Source organism: Sclerotinia sclerotiorum, genomic scaffold (genome assembly GCF_000146945.2).
Source record: "Sclerotinia sclerotiorum 1980 UF-70 scaffold_2 genomic scaffold, whole genome shotgun sequence".
Classification (NCBI taxonomy): Eukaryota; Fungi; Ascomycota; class Leotiomycetes; order Helotiales; family Sclerotiniaceae; genus Sclerotinia; species Sclerotinia sclerotiorum.
In genome coordinates this window covers 2255667-2276992 of record NW_001820834.1, presented here as the reverse complement: position 1 = coordinate 2276992, position 21326 = coordinate 2255667, and the positions used below count along the sequence as shown (strand labels likewise).

Sequence of the window (21326 nt, the reverse complement as noted above, 5' to 3'; positions counted from 1 at the left end):
GAATGGTTAGCAGCGATGCGAACCGGCACGAACCACAATCAGCTTAGAAGGACAACCTCAAGGAATGACTGACCGTCTCAGCCAACGACAAGATACTACTGGTAACATGGCGCCAACACATGCACATGGATATCCACCATTTCAGCCAGTCTATGGCTCCAATGAGTTTGAACCAGGCCGGCAATATGCGATGCTACCAGACAGCAAGAACTGTGCCCAACCGCCTTCAATGTCATATTTGAATACAGAAAGAGGAACAGTCAGTGGTCCTCAAAACCCAACCGCTACTTTGACAAATTTTGGAGCGCAGATGGCCCAATCGAACAAGGAGCAGGATATCGAGAGGCATCCAGAAAGTGTTGATTTGACTGCACATGTAAGAAGAGATCAAAAGAATTTCTCGCTGAAAACTACGACACCAGCTGTTACAACTACAGCCTTCCCAACTGTTATGCCAACACAGTTTCCTGCATGGAATTTGCAAACGCAAGTTCATCCACCTGCTATGCCAACACAGTTTCCTCCACGGAATATGCCAACACAGATTCATTCACAGGCTATGCCAGCACAGTTTCATCCACGGAATATGCCAGGGCCAGCTCCTCTATTTACCGCCAAAGGACCTGTTACAAACAAGAGACTCCGATATTTACAGACTGAAAAGATGGAACCACGCAAGGTGCAGAAGAATGCCAATGGGGCGGGCAAAGGAAGACGAAGAGGAGGCCAAGATACTCCTGTTATACAACCGGTGGTCGAACCAATGGTCGCAACAATGGTCGATCTAATGTCCCGATCGACCGCCGCAAAATTTGCTGGGCACGGATACGATATCAATGTCTCGAATCTGGCACCAGGGAATTCGTCAATAGATATACAAACTATTCCAGAAGAAGATCGGGAACTTTTTGAGATTCTCAATATCGAGTTAGGTGAACTTCAGCCCACTGGAGACTTCGTGGTGGCTGTTATGGGGGAACTGTTGGAAAATTCCATCGCTCATTTTTCATCGAATATTTCCTCGATACACGACGAAATCCTGAATACTATCAAAAAAATGCCTAATCTAGGCCTATCACGTTGGCAACTTGACAAAATTCGCTCCGAGATCGCAATTCGTCAACCCACCCAGTAGTAGAAGGTCCATCCAAAAGCAAAAAAAAAGCTTGAGACGGACCCAACGTCTATCATATTATACGAACCAATCAAAGGTTCCTTCTATGGAAGGTCTATGATGGGCAATTGTACAATGTATACGAGGACGATCTTTGATGATGTTAATCGTCCACTTAGATACGCAGTCGGATTCAAAATTGAAAATGTGATGATCGATGGTAGGAATGCTCAAGGCATGCTGACTTATGAGAGAGCCTTGCCAACAGATATACAAGGAGAGCCCTGTTGGTCCGATATTTGCGATTTACTACAATCACAACTTGCGGAGTGGGCTTATGCCTCGCTTGATTATAATTAAAAGGGGTTTTTTGGGGTTCGTTGGACCTATCAAGGGTGGGCATTGGAATATATGGATTTCAAGGATTGAAATAGAAAGTGGCCGAAGAGTTTTTTTTTAGCGGAGATTACGTGGGGTATGTATGTATGTATGATGTAAGACTTATGTTTAATATCGTACTATGTACGGGAGACTACACAGAGACTATTATAATATATGCGGAGACTGGACAGAAATTGTTATACTATATAAATATTTACTTTAGAACTATTTATATACTCGGGCTAGTCTTTAAAGAGGACCGGGCAAGCTTTTATAATTCTTATTATCAAAAATTAACTTTTTAAAAAATATATATTAATTCGATTATTCAATATTTTAATTTAATAATTATAGATGATATTAATATGTTACGACGGGTAACATATTTCCGTATCACATGACTAATCACAGGATCAGAGCTATCATGTGACCGGCTCTAATCAATCTAGTTAGAGCCTCTAGAGCCAGAACACGAAGGTCTATATAATCAAGATGGATTTCTTTTGTATAGAGCTTCGTGCTCAAGATCAATCATTTAGTATACTCTACTATTAGTTACGAATTGCATTATTGTCATTACTTTAAGTCCCTGCTTGACGCCTAGTTATAAACCACCTCGAGAGCCTAGAGAACTTACACGTGATCTAGACGGCAAACCTCGTAACAGCGAAGGTGCAACGGACCCCACAAGAAAAAGGGCATCTGAGAGGATGAAAACCAGATCTTCACATAAATATTCACAAGTAATTAGTTATATTGGTATTTGTTGAATAGGGATACAATGAATAATGAAACACTAATCGGGTATACCATTTCCTCCTAGTGTTAGGAACAACAGAAATCGTGAGGTGAGGAATGTGCATTCGGATGCTGGAATTTGGAAGTGATGGTTCCATCAGACAAAAGTGGTTTCTCATCACGAGAGTATTTTACACCAGCTACCTACACTATGATTATAAATAGCCGTAACAGAAGCAAGACGATGCAAAATGTAAGACAAAATCTAACGTCGTGTCATTTCTATACACAAGAGATACATCACATATACATGATTGACAATGATTGATAGTATCCATCCTCTCCTGTCATCAATCAATCGGTTTGGTATCATCGGCCATCATCAAAAAATGCCCCAAAGTCAAGTCTGTTGACTACAACCACGGAAAGGCGCACACTCTCGGCCCTATCTACTATAACTACAATTAAGCGTCGCAGCGACTGACTGTCGCATACCAATGCGGCACGCGTTCGCTCACTGAGGATTAACTATCCATCCATGAAAATGTCGGTAGACCGCTATAAAATACACAATGACACCATGCCTCATCTATGCGGATTCACATCATGTATGAGGTATTCAGAACAATGACCTAAAAGACATAGGCTCATCAGCCCCTCCCGCATCACCAAAATCTCCGACATCATCTCCAATTACACTACGAATGCCTTCTTTACCTTCACCCTCCACGGCATTGCCCATTTCGTAGGTAATTCGTTTCCAACCACTTTTTTCAGTGGGATCTTTAATCCACTCTGTTGTTGGAAAGTAGTGGTCGTTCTTCTTCATTGTGATGACCCATGGAACATTATCAAAGGTTACTACTTTGATGCGGAAATCTATCGAGCAGTATTAGCAAATAGGTGATATAAACAAAGAAAGGGAATTCTACATGTGTTGTCAGGTATCTTAATGACCACCTTCAAGAACGATTCTAAATCCGGTGTTGGTTTCCCATTGACATGTGTCACAAAGTTGGTGGGTGCAAGGTTGTATTGGTATGATGGCGATCCTCTTGTCCTCGCAGCAACATAAACCTCGCTATGAAGTTTGGAAATTTGTTGGCGCACAGCATGATGAGGGCGATGTAGAATAGCACCACAGAAAGAAATAGCTCGGTCGGTCTCGAGATCATCTGCTGAAACAGTATCAAGCTTAATGCTCATTTCCTTGCAATCGCGGACAATGACTGCATCAAGAACCTCATGATCGTACATAACATCAAGTTCATTTACACGAGTAATGATTTTACCATTAAGAGAAAGGATAATATCTCCTTCAAGAAGAGCACCTGACTCGCTGTTTCGCTCAAAAGTGCGCTTTCGGACCATGAAAAGTTGATGGCGAGATAAATTATCTTCAGCAACTTTGTGAATCCACTCTTCAGATACACCCATGACACGAGCTTGAGCCATTTGGATGGTGTTGAACTCGACGCTCAACATGCGCAGCTTAGGCTTTTCGTCATTTTGTATTTTTTTGATGACGGGTAAAAGGGTAGGAGTGGCAAGGCCAAGATAGTATTCGACATCTTTTGAGCTGGATTGAGATCTTTCTCCCAAATAAGTCAACCACAAAGCTTGGACGATGCCATCTTCGCCAATGAGCACACCACTTCCACATTGACCACTTAGGCTTGTGTCAACAGTGATAGCATCGATGTTGATGGCCCGATATCTTGGTGACGCAGCCTTTGCAGGAATAGCAACGGCAGTGATTTCAGTAATGGTAGTTTTAGCAGCGACAAGTCGCATATTCGTATAAAATGAACAAAGTATGTTGAGCTCTGAGAATGTAGCTTATGCTCATTTCGCACGTTGTACTGGGCAGGACTAGCGAGGGTCGTATTTGATAATAGCATAATTTTGTAGAGGGTCGCATTAAACACCACTTTTCCTTCCACAATGATGGAATCGGCAATCGTGATTGAAATGTCACATAGATCATATGGAACAACTGCTCTAGAGATGACAACCAATCCTTTTTCGGCATCGATAACAACACCCATACCCCACTTGCGGTTCCGAGGATAACCGTCTAGTTTGACAGGCATGTGACATAGCACCCGAACGAAGCTCCGAACGATATCCGCTGCTGCTGGATGCTGCGAATTCTCGAGTTGTATGAACTTTGCAGACCTAGCTACAGGGGGTGTAGGTGGAAGAGCGTCAGCCAAATCTGTGAAATCCCAGAGACCGCTAATGTCATTTCTGACAGCCAATCGCATCTTGCTTGACCAATGGCGGTCAACCTGGAGGATGCCGGTATTAAGAGTGTGGAGATCTCGAAGATGTTTGTATGTTACTACAACTCTTTCTCGGTCCGGAATTCTCTTCATGACTTCAATGAAGCTTTCAAGATCAGGTGTCTTTTTATGATCGATGGTCTGAATGATCCAGCCATTATCAGTGCCTTCGAATCGGAAAGATCCACTGGCTTCACACATGAAAACACCTTTGCAAGCAACACCATATAGACGCGCTTGTTGATACGACAAATCGTGGAAGCTACCTCCTGCGACCGAGACAAAACGATCCGGAGTAATTGAATGAAGATCGCCAACATCAACCGCAACCTCAATATCCTCTCCACCGCGCTGGATAAGGAAGCTTACCGTCTGGCCAACACTGGAGTCTAAGATATCATCCAAGCGGATGAACTGTGTCAGTAGTTCACCGTTGACCTTTAGTAAAAGATCTCCCTCTTCAATCAATTTGTGTGATGGCCCTTCTGGAAGAACAATTTCTGCAACGAGCATACCGGTCTCTTTAGGGAATCCTGTTCGTACAACATCCTCCCAGTCCGGTGTTAATCCAAGCCTCCGACATTCATCAAAAGGCTTGATCAGCCACTGGCATTGAATTGTTCCACGGGTGATTGGTTTTCCCTGTTGTATGCATTGAAGAGCTCTTAAAGGTCGATCGAGAGGTAAGAAATAATCGGTGGCAGCGCCATCACTTCTGCCACCTGCTTGTAGAGCGACGGCATATCCATCAATCTAGAGGCATGTCAATATTTCGAGGGGTTTAAAATTCTGGGAAAGATGGGTATTCAGCCTACATTGACAACGGGACTTCCTGAACTACCGCCACTTGCCGCTGCAGCTGCTTGTATATAGTTGGTATTGAAGTCGCAGTATCCATCTCCGTATTCCGGGGCATTTCTGTCCAGTCTGCTGATGACTCCAGATAAAATACTAAGTTTCTCTCCGGCATCATTACCAACAACTCTGATCTCCGACCCTACCTTGGCGAGATCCGGTCGTAAGCCCAGAGCGGTAACAGGCATGTATTTAATAGCTTTAGGGTCGAATCGTAATATACCAAAATCGTGAACGGGATCGCGGTAAACTGGGTAGGCATCAACTTCTTCGTGATTGTCGAAGACACAATATCCCCAGAAAGGTCCTGATCCGACAACATGTCGATTGGTCAAAATGTATCTGCAAAAAAATATTAATAAAGTTCAAAGGCAAGCTGAATATCCATAGGAGGATTTGATTGAGCTGGAGCAGATAAAACAAACCCTCTCTCTGCATCTACCACAAACCCAGTAGCTTCGCTGGTCAACGCAGGATCCGTATCAAAGGAGCATGTCTGACAGAATCGGATCGACACGACATTTCGAACCACCTGCTCGATTGCGGCCTGCCATTCCGCCGTATCTGCTGCTAAGCCGGGTACTAACTGAGGTCCATCGAGATCGTAATCATCGTCTGAAATCAGGTCGAGTTCTGGGGTATTAACACCTGTTGACTCTTTTCCGTTCAAAGCTCGAAGTTGCTTTTGAGGTCTTTCCGGTACCGTTGGATGTGACTTTCTCTTTGCACGCGTTGCAACGCCATTGGTACCGACCATTTTGTTTGATTGGCCTTTTCTTGGACAATGAGATGTACTGAATGAGCGGATATCTGTGGTTAAAAGCGCAGATGTAAATGAATTCCGAGTATCCTGCAGGAGTGATTGTCGAATCAAAGAACTGTTCGACGTCGCAAGGCTTCTTGTACAACTAAAGGATTTATGTGCAACAAGACGGGAAAAGCCGTGTCTCAATTGCGAATGCAAATATCTATTCATCAAACATTCAGAATATTCTAATAGGTAGATGACTTCGAAATTGACCGTAGTGAAATTGTGAATGAATGCGAAAAGACTAGAGGGATGTTTGAGTTATTTCAACGTTGGTGTCGTTGTACTAGGACTAAAGAGCGGGATTGAAGGAGGGACAAGACAAGGCCAAAAGATAGACTGGAGGGAAGAGGAAGTATTGTTACAAGGAGGGAGAAAGCGTCCAATGGCGGGTGAATTGATACAGAATGGAATGTCGTATGCGCCGTAGAATGTGAGGAAGAAGGAGTATGTGTACGTAGTGTGTGTGATATGATATGATACTAGTGATGGTCTGTACTTAGGTTATCGCATAAGGTATTGCAACATTGTTTTCTTTTTTCCTTCTAAATCTTCGTGAGGCTGTACAGCGAGGCTGATAGTGACTGCCACTTTACCGAATTCGGTAGTACCTAATTATACATCCGATTTCATAACATTGTCCAAAAGCATGATTTTGATTACTTGTCACGATTCGTTCATTCACGTGACCCAGAGGACCTTGAGGACCTTTTGGACCTTAGGGTCCCAGAGGTCCTCAAAGATGATATAGGGTATATAAACATTCATTTAGTCTTATAGTTAAGGAGCTTTGTGCTTAATTTAGTTATCAATTAGTTTACCTACATTCTACTTGATCTAGTAACGAATTCACTTCCAAGTGAATACCAGTGATATGTTACGTCCAAAACGATTAGTATGTCACATGACCATAAAACATGTGATGGAACGGTGAGGAACGAACGTTCCTAGAAACAACCAGGAACGACGATTCCTAGTTAACCATAGGCATGAAGGACTATATAATCAAGATGGATTTCCTTTGTATAGAGCTTCGTGCTCAAGATCAATCATTTAGTATACTCTACTATTAGTTACGAATTGCATATCATTATTGTCATTACTTTAAGTCCCTGCTTGACGCCTAGTTATAAACCATCTCGAGAGCCTAGAGCACTTACACGTGATCTAGACGGCAAACCTCGTAACATGATAAAGCCTTAACCCACAACTACCAATCAGACGAAACCTCAGGCAGCCGCTGCCTCCAGTACAGTATCGTTGTGACGGAAAAGTCGTAAACGGAGTCAATTCAATCACTTAGAATCTAAAACTAAAGAACTAAGAAGATTCTAAGTAAGGTCTTTATATACAGGGCTAGTGCACGTGAGCCACTAGTGGGTAACAACCGTCACGTAACAATCGTTACAATTACCTCATGAACTTTTTATCAAATTGTTATTTTGTTTGAATTCATTTATTTTTAATTCATTTATCTTTAATTCGATAACTTCAAATTTTGTGACGCCTCACACCTTCGGGTCACGTGGCCTGCCCCGTTTGTATTTAATCACAGGAAAATGTAACGATACTGTACCGGAGGCAGCGGCTGCCTGAGGTTTCATCTGATTGGTAGTTGTGGGTTAAGGCTTTATCACTAGTCTTCACTTGGAAGTGAAGTCGTTACTAGATCAAGTAGAATGTAGGTAAACTAATTGATAACTAAGTTGAGCACGAAGCTCCTAAACTATGAAACTACTCTGACTATATACTGAACAATAAAGGGGGCCCCTAGAAGCTTTCTGGCTCCTCAAGACTCCTTATCACGCGATTTCTGATGGTGCGTGCGCATACGATCTTCAGGTGACCAAGATCACATACTAATTCGATGAAATCTGATCGTGTTTGCACACGGCCTAAGCTCTCCTAATTAATCAGTTTGCTACCATCGTAACACCATCAATCCTAATGGTGAATCGTGACAGAAAACTCGCTACTCTTGTTTTCCTTCTTCTTTTCTCCTTAGCTTAGTATTTTCTAATACAAGATACTCTACCCAGTATTCTTGAGTGTGACAAATTTGATAATTTTTTGAAATTTATAACAATTTTAATCATTATATGTCACACTCAAGAATACTGGGTAAAGTATCTTGTATTAGAAAATACTAAGCTAAGGAGAAAAGAAGAAGGAAAACAAGAGTAGAGATTGATTGATTGATTGATTGTGTTTATCGTCATAGGCCGTAGGCCCACGCGCCTTGGCGCGTGATAACCTTAGCCATCTATTCCAGTTTTGGACAAATGACGCTCAGAGGAGAAGCCTCTGAGTGGTTTACTAGCTAGCTAGGGGGAGTATTTTTATACAATTTAAAGGGGGCTAGGGCAGGGTTTACATGATTGCCTTCGCAGGGGGGGTTTGGGCCGGTAGGCCTTTTGGGGTTGTAATTGTGGTCATCCTCGTCCACTAGATCACTACCTCTTGATCTCTCTCCCTGTCTCCTCGTACTTGTTTTGGTTGTTCGTATGCATACTTGTTTTTTTTTTGTTTTTTTTTAATGAAAGAAAAGGGAAAGATGAAAGAGAGGAAAGAAGAGGAAGGAAAAGCACCCTTAGAGACCTATTAACTCCGTTTGAATCCAATGAAAGAAAGAAAGTTTTTTTTTTTTTTTTTATTATCTTGCACCTGTATGCCACAGACAGATTTTTGTGTAGAACTTGGTGTATTCTAGCCATTCGACTAGTTTGGCTATACCGGTGGGATTTCTTAGAAGCCAGGGGATAGCTTCGGAGGGGGGGCTCTTTGTGAGCGCTTTGAAGGCTTTTTCTTTTTTGCAAAAGAAAAAGTGTAATGGAGTTTTCCTTTTACCGCACGAGCAATGGACATGGGCTGTAGTGTGATTGAAGCGTTCATGGTATACTGCGAAGTCGTTATGCTGTGATCTGATAGCGAGAATATGGTGGAGTGTGGCTCTCTTCAGAGAGAGGGTGTCTGTATTAGAAGTGTGGTTGAATTGGAGATCTTTGTAGTATTGTGGGCTGACTGTATTCCATAATTGTTCGTCTGCTTTGTTGACCCTTGTTCTGATCATTCTTTTTAGGGATGCTAGCGTACAGATCGGGTTGAGGGGAAAGGGGAGTTTTGTTCCTTCCTTAGCGGCTTTGTCAGCTATTTCGTTGCCAGGGATATCCAGGTGCCCTGGGACCCATCGGACGCGGATTTTCCCGGGGGAGGTGTGTGGGAGCCTTGGTCTAACAGCCCAAGCTTGTGTGAGCTTCAGAAAGTCTTCAAAGACTCTCTATGAGGAACCATTGAAGTGGGATCCTAATCGGAGAGCAGCCTCGTGGTTGTCTAAGAAGATCCAGAGATCTGTGGCCAGTTTGGTTGATGCTAGAGTGAGGGCTTTTGCTGCCCCTGCTACTGCGGCTGTGGCTTCTGCATCGAACACTTCTGCATTTGTGCCTAATGAGAAAGAATGGTGTGCTATCTGAATATCGAATTGTGAGATTACGAATCCGCCCCCAGTTGCGCCATCCTTGCTTTCACTTTTTGAGCCATCCGAGAAGATTTGTATATCGCTTCTTGGGATCTTGGCGTGGAAGGCTTTGAAGTCTTCGGCTGCTTGTGCCTTCGTTCTGCCCATCGGACCATTGATGCGGGCCTCGGCCTCTGCCCTCGACTCTCTGATTTCCCAGGGTGGGAAGGCCAAGGGGTTTATGTGTTCAGTCTCCGGTAATGCTGTGATGAGCCTTGCGAATCTTGTATCTGGGGTGCGGTTATATTCTCTGGCTTTGGTTATGTTCTCTGCTCTGATCCTGAGAGGATGGTAAAGGTCTAGTCTGGTGGTTCGTGCCGCATATAATTGTGAAATCAGGTTTAGCTCGATCTCGGATGGTCTGAGTTTGGCTTCCTCGTAGAGTACTGCTGTGTTTGTGGTTTTGTATACTGGGAGGATTGCCCTTGTACAGATGATTACCACTTTGTTGAGTAAGCTTAGATGGCTGTCCACTACATTTGAGATCGAGATCAGGTTGTTTAGGGCATTCTTCTTTGTTCTGGTTCGGCCTGGCCACCACGTTTCCGAGGCGAAATAGCACTTTTTGAGTATGCAGGCTTCAGCCACTTTCCTGGTGAGATATGGGGGTATCCCTCGGTGTGTATTGCTGAGGGATCTCAGTGCGTTGGCTCCCTTGAGGGCTTTGGCTGCGAGGATCTGGACATGTGGTTTGAAGCATAGTTTCCTATCGAAGTGGACTCCGAGCCATTTGAGCGGGCCAGGTTTGACCTCTATATTCATAGATCCGGTGTGTATTGCAGGGGTATCCGTTAGTGTTCGGTGTCCTTTATAGAAGTGTATAAGCTCAGATTTCTTGGGGTCAAAAGTGATACCTTCGGTTTTTCCCCATTCGAGAGTTTCTTGTATATCCATTTTTAGAGAATCGCAGTTTGTCTGTAGTGAGTTTGATGTCGCTAGTATCGCGATATCGTCTGCATATCCGAATCTGCTCTGTGGTTTGCCCATCCAGAAGAGAAGCGCGATGTAGAGCATGAACAGGATCGGGGAGATCGGTGAACCTTGAGGAAGACCGCATTCTAGCTTTGTTTCCGGGCCAGTCTCGCCGTCTAGTCGGATCTTGATGGATCGATTAGTGGCGAAGGACTGAACCCATCTAACCAGGTTGTTTGGCCATCCTTGTTCCCGAAGGCGATTCACTAGTCTTCCTGGTAGCACTGCGTCAAAAGCACCTTTTACATCCATTGTGAGCAGGGTGGTCTTTAACCCTTGTTTTAAGGATGCCTCAATGTCGTGTGTAACGCAAGTGGTGAGGTCCACTGAGGATCGCAAGGGTAGGGCTCCGAGCTGCTGGTTCGCTAGGACTTGGTAGTTTAGAGCAAGCCATGATACCTTCTTCGCAATGAGTCTTTCGAGGCCTTTGCCTAGGACCGAGAGCAAGGCAATTGGTCGGTATGATCTTGGGTTGGTATAATCTGACTTGTTGGGTTTAGGGATGATTACGATGGTAGCTAATCGGAAGCATTTTGGGTGGTGTCCTAGGTGTAGACAGCCTTTGAAAAGGGATAGGGTTACTTCTTTTATCTGTAGCCATGCGACTTGTAGGATTTTTGTTGGGATTTCGTCTGCGCCAGGTGCTGTGTTCCCTGCTTTTAAAATGGCCAGCTCTATATCTTGTATAGCTATATCAGGGAAGGTGATAGATCTGCTTGGGGCTGTAGGGGTATCGAATGGGATGTCGTCAACCTCGGCTAGGTTTGTCAGTAGGTTGTTGGCGAAGGTTTCCCTTTTCTCTTCGATAGTATTTGCAATGGTTTGTTTTGATAGATCTGCTAAAGGGGGGGTACGGTATATTCCTGTGGATTGATGCCATTTGGTTATTCGATATACATCGTTTATATCTTCTACTTTATCCACTTTCGTAATATAGAAGGTATGTTTTGCTTTTCGGACTGTTTTCCAAAGAGAGCGTTTGGATGTAGGTGTATTGATGATTCTATGTTTATACACAGCCTTTATATAGTCCTTGTTCCACCAAGGTTGTTGAAGGGGCTTGTTTATGGATCTTCTTGCAGATCCTGTATAGGCTTTTGTAAGGGCTTGTGTAAGGGATGATGCGGCTTGATCTAGGTCTCTTAGAGAGGGTGTCCTGGGGATAGCTGCAATGTTGGTGAGATTAGTTTCTAGTAGGTCTTTAAAGAGCGTTTCATTCAATGTATTTAGCTTGAGTTTCTTTGCAGGCTTTTGGCTTCGGTAATTCCAGTGAAGGTAGGTTTTTAGGGTGCTGTGATCTGAGGTGCACTCGATGAGGGGTCAGCGAGGGCGGTATACGCTGTATAGGGCCCTAAGAGGAAGGTGAGGTCCAAGACGTTTCCCTTTGAGTGAGTAGGAGTTCCGATTGGGGAGATGAGGTGTAGATGCCGGGAGTTTGACCATTCTACAAAGGGTTCGGCTAGCGTTGAAGGGGATGGATGGAGGGGATTCCAGTTGGGGTGGTGGAGGTTGAAGTCGCCTAGTAGGATGGCGTTGTTTGGGAAGTTTTGGAGTTCAAAGAGTGCCTTGATGGCTTGATTGCCATCTGTGCATTGTGTTGGAGCGTTGTAAATATTTATAATGGTAAATATTGTATTATTTGTAGATATTAATTGTATAAATATTAGATCTCTGGAGATTATCGGTCTGATCTGGTTGATCTGAATTCCTATTTCTTTTCTGATATAGGTAAGGACACGAGGGTTTTCCTTCCAATCGTCTAATGGAGTGAAGATTTCGTAGGAGGGGTGAGTTTTGGTGATTTTTCTTGAGGTATCTTTGTATATATATGGCTCCTGGATCGTGATGATATCAATTTGATCCATATTTGCTAGATTGAGGACGAGATCGTATGAGATCCCTCCTTTACCTACATTGGTTTGGGTTATCGTAAGCGGTTTATAGTTCATTAAACGGGATAGGGGTTGGGTTGGCGATTGTTGCAAATCGATTAGCGGAGCGGGTGCTGAAGAGGGTTGTGGAGTGAGTGGAGCCGAATAGGCGGGTGGGGGTTCTTGGCCTAAGTTGGTCCGAGGGGGAGGGAGGGGTAGGGGAGTCGGCCATTTGTGCATCGGATGATGGCTTTGAGCATCCAGCCTTTACACAAACAGAGTTTCTGTTTTCGAGGTATATCTTCCGGATTGTCTGGCGTTCTGATTTTGATTTCCTTTCTCTCCCTTGTGGGCGAAGGGGGCATTTGGGGTCATCTACGGGGTGGGGGCCGTTGCAGTGAAGGCATTTGGGTGGGCATACGTGTTCAGTACCACAACTGGTAGTATGATTGCTCTCTGTATGCTTTCCCGAACCGCATAGGCGGCAGATTTGTGATTTGAGGCATGTTCTTGCGTTGTGCCATTGAAAGCAACGATTGCATTGAGTGATCTTTGGTTTTTGTACTAGGAGGGATGTGCTGATGTTGGCCCCTAGAATCTTCAGGTTCTTTTTGAGTGGTTCTGCTCCTGTCTTGAAGCTTACTATCCATGTTGAGTAATACTCATTAGGTGAGGGGTTCGTTTGGGATTGGATAGCGTGAGTAAGCACCTGACCAGAGTATTCCTTTATAGCGTCGGAGATCGTATCTTTTGTAACTAAAATGGAGTCTATTTTGAATTGGTCATTGAAGATGGTGACTTTCTTGGGGACGTAGTTTAGACGGTAAGTGGTCCATTTCTCTTGGGCCTCAATTTTGCAGTCTCCGATTGCGGATGATATAATGGCTTTCTGTTTTTCAAGGGCTAATAGATTGGCTGTTGAGCTGGTGCAGAGAGCGAAGCCTGTTTTGACCTCTTGGACCTCCCTTAAGAGGGAGGCGTTTGGTCCGAGGACTTTCTTTAGGGCTGTGAGGATTGCAAAAGATCCAGCGCTTCGGGCTGGGTGCATTTGGTTGATTCGTACGAATAAGCGGTTATCGGAGGGAGTCTTGTTTGTGAGGGCAATGGTTGGAGTAGAGGCTTTCTGAATGTAGGAGGGCTTGGGGCCTATAGGCATTGTGGGTGTACTTGTGTGAGTGGTGGTCGGGGGGGAAGGAGGGGAAAGGGGGGTGACAGGCGGAGTAGTAGCTCCCCTAGGGGGGGGATGACCAGTAACAAAGGCGTCGAAGTGCTGTTCGATGGTTGCCTTAAACTCAAGGCAAAGGGAGGTGAGGAGTTTTCGTGAACTCGGTGGGAGAGCGCGGACTTCCTCAGAGCCTAGGTAGGTATCTAGGAGTTGGGTAACTGGGTTGAAGATGGATTGAGCATCGTTGACCTTATTGAGAAGGTTGCTGGCCTTGTCGGAGAGTGTTTTAGAGAGGTTTGGGGGGCTTGGGGTAGCCATCGTTCAACAAGAGTAGAGAGTTTTCCTGTGATTAAATACAAACGGGGCATGCCACGTGACCCGGAGGTGTGAGGCGTCACAGGTATTCACTTGGAAGTGAATTCGTTGCTAGATCAAGTAGAATTTAGGTAGAATAATTGATGAACAAGAGTAGAGAGTTTTCCTATGATTAAATACAAACGGGGCATGCCACGTGACCCGGAGGTGTGAGGCGTCACATTATAATTATTTACTGAAAATTTAAAAATCATATTAAAAATTTTAAGATTTATTTTAAATTTTATATTAATTTAATATATTGTTAAAGTGAATGGTGTTACGAGGTTTGCCGTCTAGATCACGTGGAAGTGCTCTAGGCTCTCGAGGTGGTTTATAACTAGGCGTCTGTTACGAGGTTTGCCGTCTTAGATCACGTGGAAGTGCTCTAGGCTCTCGAGGTGGTTTATAACTAGGCGTCAAGCAGGGACTTAAAGTAATGACAATAATGCAATTCGTAACTAATAGTAGAGTATACTAAATGATTGATGTTGAGCACGAAGCTCTATATAAAGGAAATCCATCTTGATTATATAGACCTTCATGCTTCGTGGCTCGAAGGGAGCGAAGGGCTCGAGAGGCCAAGCCTTCGAGCTCTCCGAGTTCTCGCATCACGTGTTATTACTAATCCTGTGACCTAATTGTTACCTGTCGTAACATCAGCTTCCCACTATTCCCTGTGTAAGGTCATTCCTTTTAACATATATAAACTTTATTTAATATAAATTTAAGGTTTAAAAATATAATATAAGTATATTCTTCTTTGAACCTTATTAATTTTTCTTGAGCTTTCAGATCTAAATTTAATAAAAAAGTATTTGAAAATACTTAGAAAGTTCATTTTAATCAAATTAGAGCTTGTCATTCAAGGAATATGCACGGACCACTTTTGGAGGCATTCTAAAGAGATACTTTTCAGAATCAAGATCTCGACGTTAAAAGAAGTTGCTGAAGTGCAGCATCTGAACATGAAAACACCCGATGTTACAAGTTCATGAGAGTAACGACAATACTCTGCAATTCTCATCATCAATCACGTGTTGTTGCCAAGTATTTCTTGTTTGGTTTTCTCACATGCTCATTATCTCAGAACTGTTCTTGATTTTTCGTTGGCCCAATGTATGTGTCTAAATAAAAGTTGTGAAATCATTCCCGAAGTCGGATAGAGAATCAAGCATTTTTCCACTCGTGCCATAGACTGTTTTCTTCAAGATGTCGGAGAACAGGGAGGATGGGGTCTATTCACCACTGCGTAGAGGTCGATGGAGAGTGGCTGGTGGAAGAGAAGACCTACCAGATTAGTGGTATAACCGTGAGAAGTTGTCCCACGGCATGCTCAACCTCTGGGCGATCAACTATTGAGCGCATTAGATGCCGGCAAAATACATAGATTAACCATCACTCATCATGGCTGACCGCACCACCCAAGATGCCCAATCAATGTAGTATTCCAAACATATCGCAGGAAAAAAAATGGATATGGGATGGGGAGGACGCAGCACGTGGCATACGGCACACAGCGATTCACGAGGGAGCATGTGTATTTGAACAATTACTCAAGCGGGTATTTAATGAGATCTGGGCTCGGCACTTTATGGATTTGCTCACCAAAATTTATCAAAACTTAATCATTTTGAAATTCGATATAAATTTAAATGTTAAACTATATTTTGTTCAAATCTAATAGGCTTATAACTATTCTATCAAAAACCAATAAAATCTTTCAGGATTAAGAATCGAGGTAGACTGTTGGTTTCCACGATGTCGGGCGCTGTTAGTGACGTTACTGGCTGGCAACTGGAGCGCTGAGGCTACTACGGAAGAAGGTGGTGAACTTTCCGAATGGGATGAGCTCTGTTCGGTCGTACAAGTCAACATGGCCAGCGCCTTCGACCCAGACCAACTCCTTAGGATAACCTGAAAGGTAGTAAGCATCCTCGGCGAACTCGCGCGAGTGTGCCTGGGTCCCTGCGACGAACATGACTGGACGCGGCGAGATAATATTCATTCCAGACAGTGGCCAGTAATTGTTCAATCTGGAGGCAGATGAGGTCGTTGGGTAGGTGGTGAGTGTGGGCAACGAGCTTGCTGGCGTGAACTCACCACGTGAAGTGCGGTAGAAGTCGAAGAATTCTCGATCAATTGCAGTGGAGTTTTCTGTGAGTCTCTGGGGGGTGCCTCCAGTGTAAGCAGTAGCGCCGCCATCGACTTCAACTTGTCGTTGCGCAGCTCCCATGGCAATCGTGGCCTGTTGTTGCTGGAAACTGATCGAATTTCGCATCCCGTCGCGATAAGCAGCGCCCATATCATACATGCTTACAGTCGCGACAGCCTTGATGCGAGTATCCATCTTTGCGGCAGTGATCACCCATGAACCGCTGCCGCAAATTCCAAGAGCACCGATCCGCTCGCGATCGACGAAGTTTTGCAAAGTCAGATAGTCCACTGCTGCACTGAAGGATTCTGCATACATGTCTGGCAACACTGCTTGTCGCGGCACACCGTCACTGGCGCCCCAGTATGCAGGATCGATAGAAATAGTGACAAAACCCTGCTCAGCCAACTTTGTTGCATAAAGGTTGGCGCTCTGCTCCTTCACTGCACCGAAAGGGGGTCCGACGACGATGGCCGACGCATTGCCACTGAGGTTGTTAGGAATGAAGAGGTTTCCAGCGATAGTCATGTTGAACTGGTTGGGGAAGAAAATTGGTTGCATCGTGACAATATTGCTAACGTAGAAGTTGTCGGCTCCGAAGGACATATTCTGTGCCGTGGCCGTCATGGCACTAACAATCATAGTGACGCCGAGGGCGGCGATATTGCGTCCGACCATGTTTACAGTGTTGCTATAAGTGACTCTTAGTAGAATTTGGTATTGAGAAAGCGAGAGTGAATGGTTGATGAAGGTAAATTTTCTCTGGTGCGCGACATGCTGCTAGTCTTATAGCTCATGCAGTGGCTGTTCCTGGCCAAGCCACTGGCATGATAATCAAATCAACAGGAGATCCGTCAGCACTTAATGGGAGGGGCAGTGTAACGGCAATGACCAGTTTTTTCTACTCGTATTGTTGCAATGAGAGCAACCGATCTTGGCAAATGTTGTTGTTCTTGGCCAAGCCAAGGCATGATAGCCAGAAACCATCGAGGTTGAACGTTATGGGAGCAGCAGTATAATGCCAACTGCCGGTACTAATGGCCGCTGCAATGAGAGTAATAGATCTTGGCAAGTGATGTTGTTCCTCGCCAAGCCATGGCATGGTAACCAAATTAACAAGAGTCCATCGATACTTAACGTTATGGGAGTGGCAGTGTAATACTAGGAAGCTCACCTGCCGATACTAATGACCGTTGCAATGAGGCCATAGATCCTGGCAAGCGATGTTAACTCGTGTTGCCAGAAAGTATAAAACTCCGAACGCCGGGGGGCAATTTTTCTTGTTGGTCAAACTGCCCCAGGTCAGGTTTCAATTTCTTTCTTAACACTGATTTAGTGTTCGGAGATTTATACTTTCTTGCAGCACGAGTATGGTTGACGTCAGCTCTCGTGAAAAAAGGGACAGATGGGCGTACAATGATGTAGAAACTACTAGATCGGAAGGGCAACACTCAACTTAACCGAATAAGCTCCGGCACAAAGAGAATCTGGGTATCAGGGGTTTGAATATCGTCATGTTGCAGAAATGGGATGATCCCAATGTGTAGTGGGTGGAGGGTCGGGCAAAGAGGATGGGGGCAGATTTAGCCTATGATTATGTTTACTATACGGAGTAGAAAGTCAGATACCGCATAAACTGAACTCGTGGTCTTGGCTTCGGTTTTACTCAGATGAATATCAGGCTGCGTTTGAAGTTGACGAGATTATTGTGGTTAAAGTCTTTTTTGGCCTGGTCAATTACCTACGTAGTACATGTGAGTAAGAAGATGTTTAATCATTACCATCCAGAATATCAAGCCAGAAATCCATCCGATATTTATCCAGTCAAAGATAAATTGAATGCCAAGACCGCGAATCTTAAGCTTAAGTTTATGCGGAAGTTAAAAAGAGATGTTAGTTAGTCCACGCCAAGACCATAAGCAAGCTGCATTAGTTTCTCTTGGCAAACTGGGCAAGATCCGAGCTAGGAATCGGCATTGAAATGAACCTGTGAACTACTAGCTTAAGGAGGAGTGACAGGCATGGATCCTCGTGGAGGGTGGATCTACTCCGGACAATCAGCTTGTACTATGTTATCTCTCACCCTGACGAATACTATTCTGCTTCGCTCATTACACGCTCATTTATCAGAGGTGAGAAATTGGAATAGTGTCGTAAACTCGCCTACGCCAGAACACACTAAGCCTATTTCAATCCATAGCTTTCCCGGGGCCTACACAAAGTGGATCAAAAAACATCCGTTTCAATTGATTCTTCCAATCATATTGATCAATAATAGGAAATAAGGAATAATCTAATTTGAAATAGATTTAGTGTGTTCTGTGTAAGTGAGTTTATACAAGTAATAGTTGGGATGGTGCAGTCAATAACACAGCCGGTACAAAAGAGAGTCTGTAGTTATTTTTGAGTGTGCTTAGGCTAGTCCTTGAAGAGGGCCGTCTGGCTACACTGCAATATAAGAACACCAAGAATTCTAACTCTTCAAACTCTCAAAATTCCTGTTCCTCCCGCTACTACTACCTACCCTCGATTCGGCTTCGGCAATTAGGCTTTCCAGCTCCAAATTCACTCCGATCACGTCCTGGTAAGGGGCATTTCGATAAAGAGTATTTAGGTAGAGAGTAATAACTGTCGAGTTTCTCTTTCGATTCGATTTCATTAAGTTTTCCTGTTTTTATTTCGAATTTCGGTTTCGGTAGACAGGCTTTTTTTGCTTTTGAATCGTTCCATTTCGATTTCGGTAGAGAATTGATCCTCTCTTTTCGGTATTGACGTCCTCGTTAATTTTGATGATTCTTTAGATTCTGTAAATTGAAAGGGGACAGAATTCGCAACTTGCTTCTTCTGAAACAACTGTTAAAGAGAACACAAGCTCTATTCCTGTGAAAATTCTGAACTCTAAAACGAACGGCTAACCACTGTTGTATCGCCGTCCGCAACCAGATTTAATCTTAGTCAGCAAAAGATGTAGATAGGAAGCACTCTTTCAGCTACTATACAAGAAAGCAAATAGGAAAGTAGAGGTTGGGATTACATCTAGATCTAACAAGAACAATGCTTCTCGAATGTTTGCTGCAGCATTGCAAGTGTTTTGATAGTGTGCCTTTGGCGAATAATTTGACATGGAATTTGAAGGGCCGCAAACCGCGGCGATCTACTGCAAGGTAGATTCTTCTTGGGTGCTAGATCTAGCTTATACGCTGATATTATGGTCATGAGTGTCTGTTAGGTCTCGTCGTTCGCACAAGTTATACAACACCAAAGATCGCATTGATGAGAGTGGATGTAAAAAATAAGGTTTTCGCATTCAGTAATAAAATAGTCGAATTTATTAAACTTTGGCTGATATAAAGCATTTATGCAAACCTGGAGCCAGAAGGTCTCTGAGTGCCTCTTGGTATCAACCTTTTGAGTTTCCTTGACTCTAAATTCCAGTCAAATTTACTAAAATTTCATTTATTAATACCTTTAATACCTTCAATCCCTCAAAAAATCCGAAGGTATGAGACTTTTATTACGAGACAGACTTTATAAGAAATATCATGAGGATTGGATAGAAGCTGATCATCTTTTTACTAAGAGAGCTCTCGGGCTCTCTTTAAAGAGTAGTCGCATGCCTAGGCGCTTTCATTTTGTCTCAAGCTCAAATTCAACTAAACTGATTTGATGCGAATGATACTTCGAAATTGAAAAAAGAAAGAACATTTCACCATATGTTATGTAAATTACTGAATGTTAAGACATGTGGGTTGAAAGAAACACTTTGTAGAGTCAAGTTACGTACATGCGATGCGAAAAAAAATGCAAAGAATGTAACTTCGTGACATTCTGCTGAATAATTTGCCGGAAAATTCAAATAATTGAAGGAGGAAAGCCAGGAATCACTCCGATGTCCCGTAGCAAATGAACTCCCAGAGCCTTAAACAACCTCCATTTGCTTTAAATAACGGAGAAACTTTCGAAGTTCAACACCCAATTAACCAGCATCATCGACAACAAGCTTTTGTTTAGCATCACCCTTAGCCTCGTTGGCTTTAGCCTTGACGGCAACCTTCTTAGCGACCTTCGGTTTCTTCTGAATGGCACCTAAACAGCCGTTTATTAGTTTTGTGAGATGACTTGCCAAGATTACATGAACATATACCTTCTCCAGCTTTCTCAGCGGCGTTATTACCGTTGTCATTGCTATCATCGTCTTCCTTAGCTAAATCCCATTGTCTGTGACTTAAATACGTTTCTGGACTCATAAAAAGATAAACGCACATTCCCCAGCATGTGCAATTGGCTCAGCAGCAGACTTCTTAATATCGCCCCAAATGTTCTGGAGAGCTTTCTCGGTACGACCAGGGACATCTATAGCTTCCCACTTTGGGGCGAAACCTTTCCCTCCTGCTTGGAGACAGATCTGAAGCAATAAATAATCCTGTATTCCTAGTTAGGTATTGCTGCAAAAGAATAGAAAAGCAATCCTACTCTTTCTTTTTGCGTCCAGCGAGAGCGGGAAAAAGGACCCATTCCGCCGGCGTTAGCCCCAATACTTTCTGGAACCTCGGACGGATTGCCGGCAGCAGCTTTGCCCTTAGCACGAGGAACAGCCTGAGCAGTCTCGGCTGCTCGTTTTTGACTCTCGCTACGATTGGACATTGTTTGGTTTCGAGTTGTTATCTTTTGTAGTGTGGTTGCAGAAGTACTAGCTGAGCAATGTTAGCAATGCAATGTAAGATTTCATGCTGCAAATTATTCCTAGTTGAACGAACAAGGAGATTTGATATGTGGAAAAGGGGGGGGAGAGGGGTTTGTAGTAATCTAAATCTATATGAAGCTGTTGTGCAGAAATGCGGTAAAGCCAGCTTCGAATTTTTTGGCCCAACCGACCGAGACCAGCCCTCAGAACTGTAAAATGCGACAGCAAAGGTACGAAAATTTTGTGTACGAGTAATGAAGGGGCAAATAGAATGAAGATAAGCGAAATTAATATGACTTACTTAAATTGCAATGTATGCTGAATAGTAAACGTGGTTGACGACGATAGCAAGTTGGGAGATTGTTGTTTGGGGATGGAGAAAGTTGGGAGGAGCTGGTCGATAGCGAGACTTTTGTATCAGTAGCTGGGC

The 21326-nt window shown here is 43.7% G+C and overlaps 7 protein-coding genes across 7 annotated transcripts in view; 3 read left to right on the top strand and 4 right to left on the bottom strand.

Annotated features, from left to right (window-relative positions):
* SS1G_01945 (predicted protein) overlaps window positions 1-1474 on the top strand; it is a gene marked incomplete at both ends in the record, with an annotated part of 2157 nt that extends 683 nt beyond the window's left edge. Inside the window, 3 exons of the mRNA XM_001597699.1 lie at window positions 82-932; window positions 1302-1334; window positions 1383-1474. Of these exons, the coding sequence (XP_001597749.1) occupies window positions 82-932; window positions 1302-1334; window positions 1383-1474 (976 nt within the window). The remainder of the gene's footprint in view (window positions 1-81; window positions 933-1301; window positions 1335-1382) is intronic.
* Window positions 1475-2852: 1378 nt separating this feature from the next.
* SS1G_01944 (hypothetical protein) lies at window positions 2853-6130 on the bottom strand (the record flags this gene model as incomplete). The annotated part of the gene is made up of 6 exons (XM_001597698.1): window positions 2853-3112; window positions 3191-3287; window positions 3344-4059; window positions 4284-5271; window positions 5334-5715; window positions 5799-6130. The coding sequence occupies 6 exons, from the start codon at window positions 6128-6130 to the stop codon at window positions 2853-2855; spliced, it is 2775 nt and encodes a 924-aa protein (XP_001597748.1).
* A 3328-nt stretch (window positions 6131-9458) lies between these two features.
* SS1G_01943 (hypothetical protein) lies at window positions 9459-14021 on the bottom strand (the record flags this gene model as incomplete). The annotated part of the gene is made up of 3 exons (XM_001597697.1): window positions 9459-11823; window positions 12006-12502; window positions 12960-14021. 3 exons carry the CDS (start codon window positions 14019-14021, stop codon window positions 9459-9461), a joined length of 3924 nt encoding a protein of 1307 aa, XP_001597747.1.
* Window positions 14022-15269: 1248 nt separating this feature from the next.
* Window positions 15270-15359, top strand: SS1G_01942 (predicted protein; the record flags this gene model as incomplete). Its single annotated transcript, XM_001597696.1, has 1 exon — window positions 15270-15359. One exon carries the CDS (start codon window positions 15270-15272, stop codon window positions 15357-15359), a length of 90 nt encoding a protein of 29 aa, XP_001597746.1.
* A 481-nt stretch (window positions 15360-15840) lies between these two features.
* On the bottom strand, window positions 15841-17314 carry SS1G_01941 (hypothetical protein; the record flags this gene model as incomplete). The annotated part of the gene is made up of 3 exons (XM_001597695.1): window positions 15841-15974; window positions 16161-16903; window positions 17118-17314. 3 exons carry the CDS (start codon window positions 17312-17314, stop codon window positions 15841-15843), a joined length of 1074 nt encoding a protein of 357 aa, XP_001597745.1.
* A 1952-nt stretch (window positions 17315-19266) lies between these two features.
* On the top strand, window positions 19267-19508 carry SS1G_01940 (predicted protein; the record flags this gene model as incomplete). Its single annotated transcript, XM_001597694.1, has 2 exons — window positions 19267-19376; window positions 19442-19508. The coding sequence occupies 2 exons, from the start codon at window positions 19267-19269 to the stop codon at window positions 19506-19508; spliced, it is 177 nt and encodes a 58-aa protein (XP_001597744.1).
* Window positions 19509-20188: 680 nt separating this feature from the next.
* SS1G_01939 (predicted protein) lies at window positions 20189-20856 on the bottom strand (the record flags this gene model as incomplete). Its single annotated transcript, XM_001597693.1, has 4 exons — window positions 20189-20298; window positions 20357-20416; window positions 20476-20635; window positions 20686-20856. The coding sequence occupies 4 exons, from the start codon at window positions 20854-20856 to the stop codon at window positions 20189-20191; spliced, it is 501 nt and encodes a 166-aa protein (XP_001597743.1).
* Between the last annotated feature and the right edge of the window lie 470 nt (window positions 20857-21326).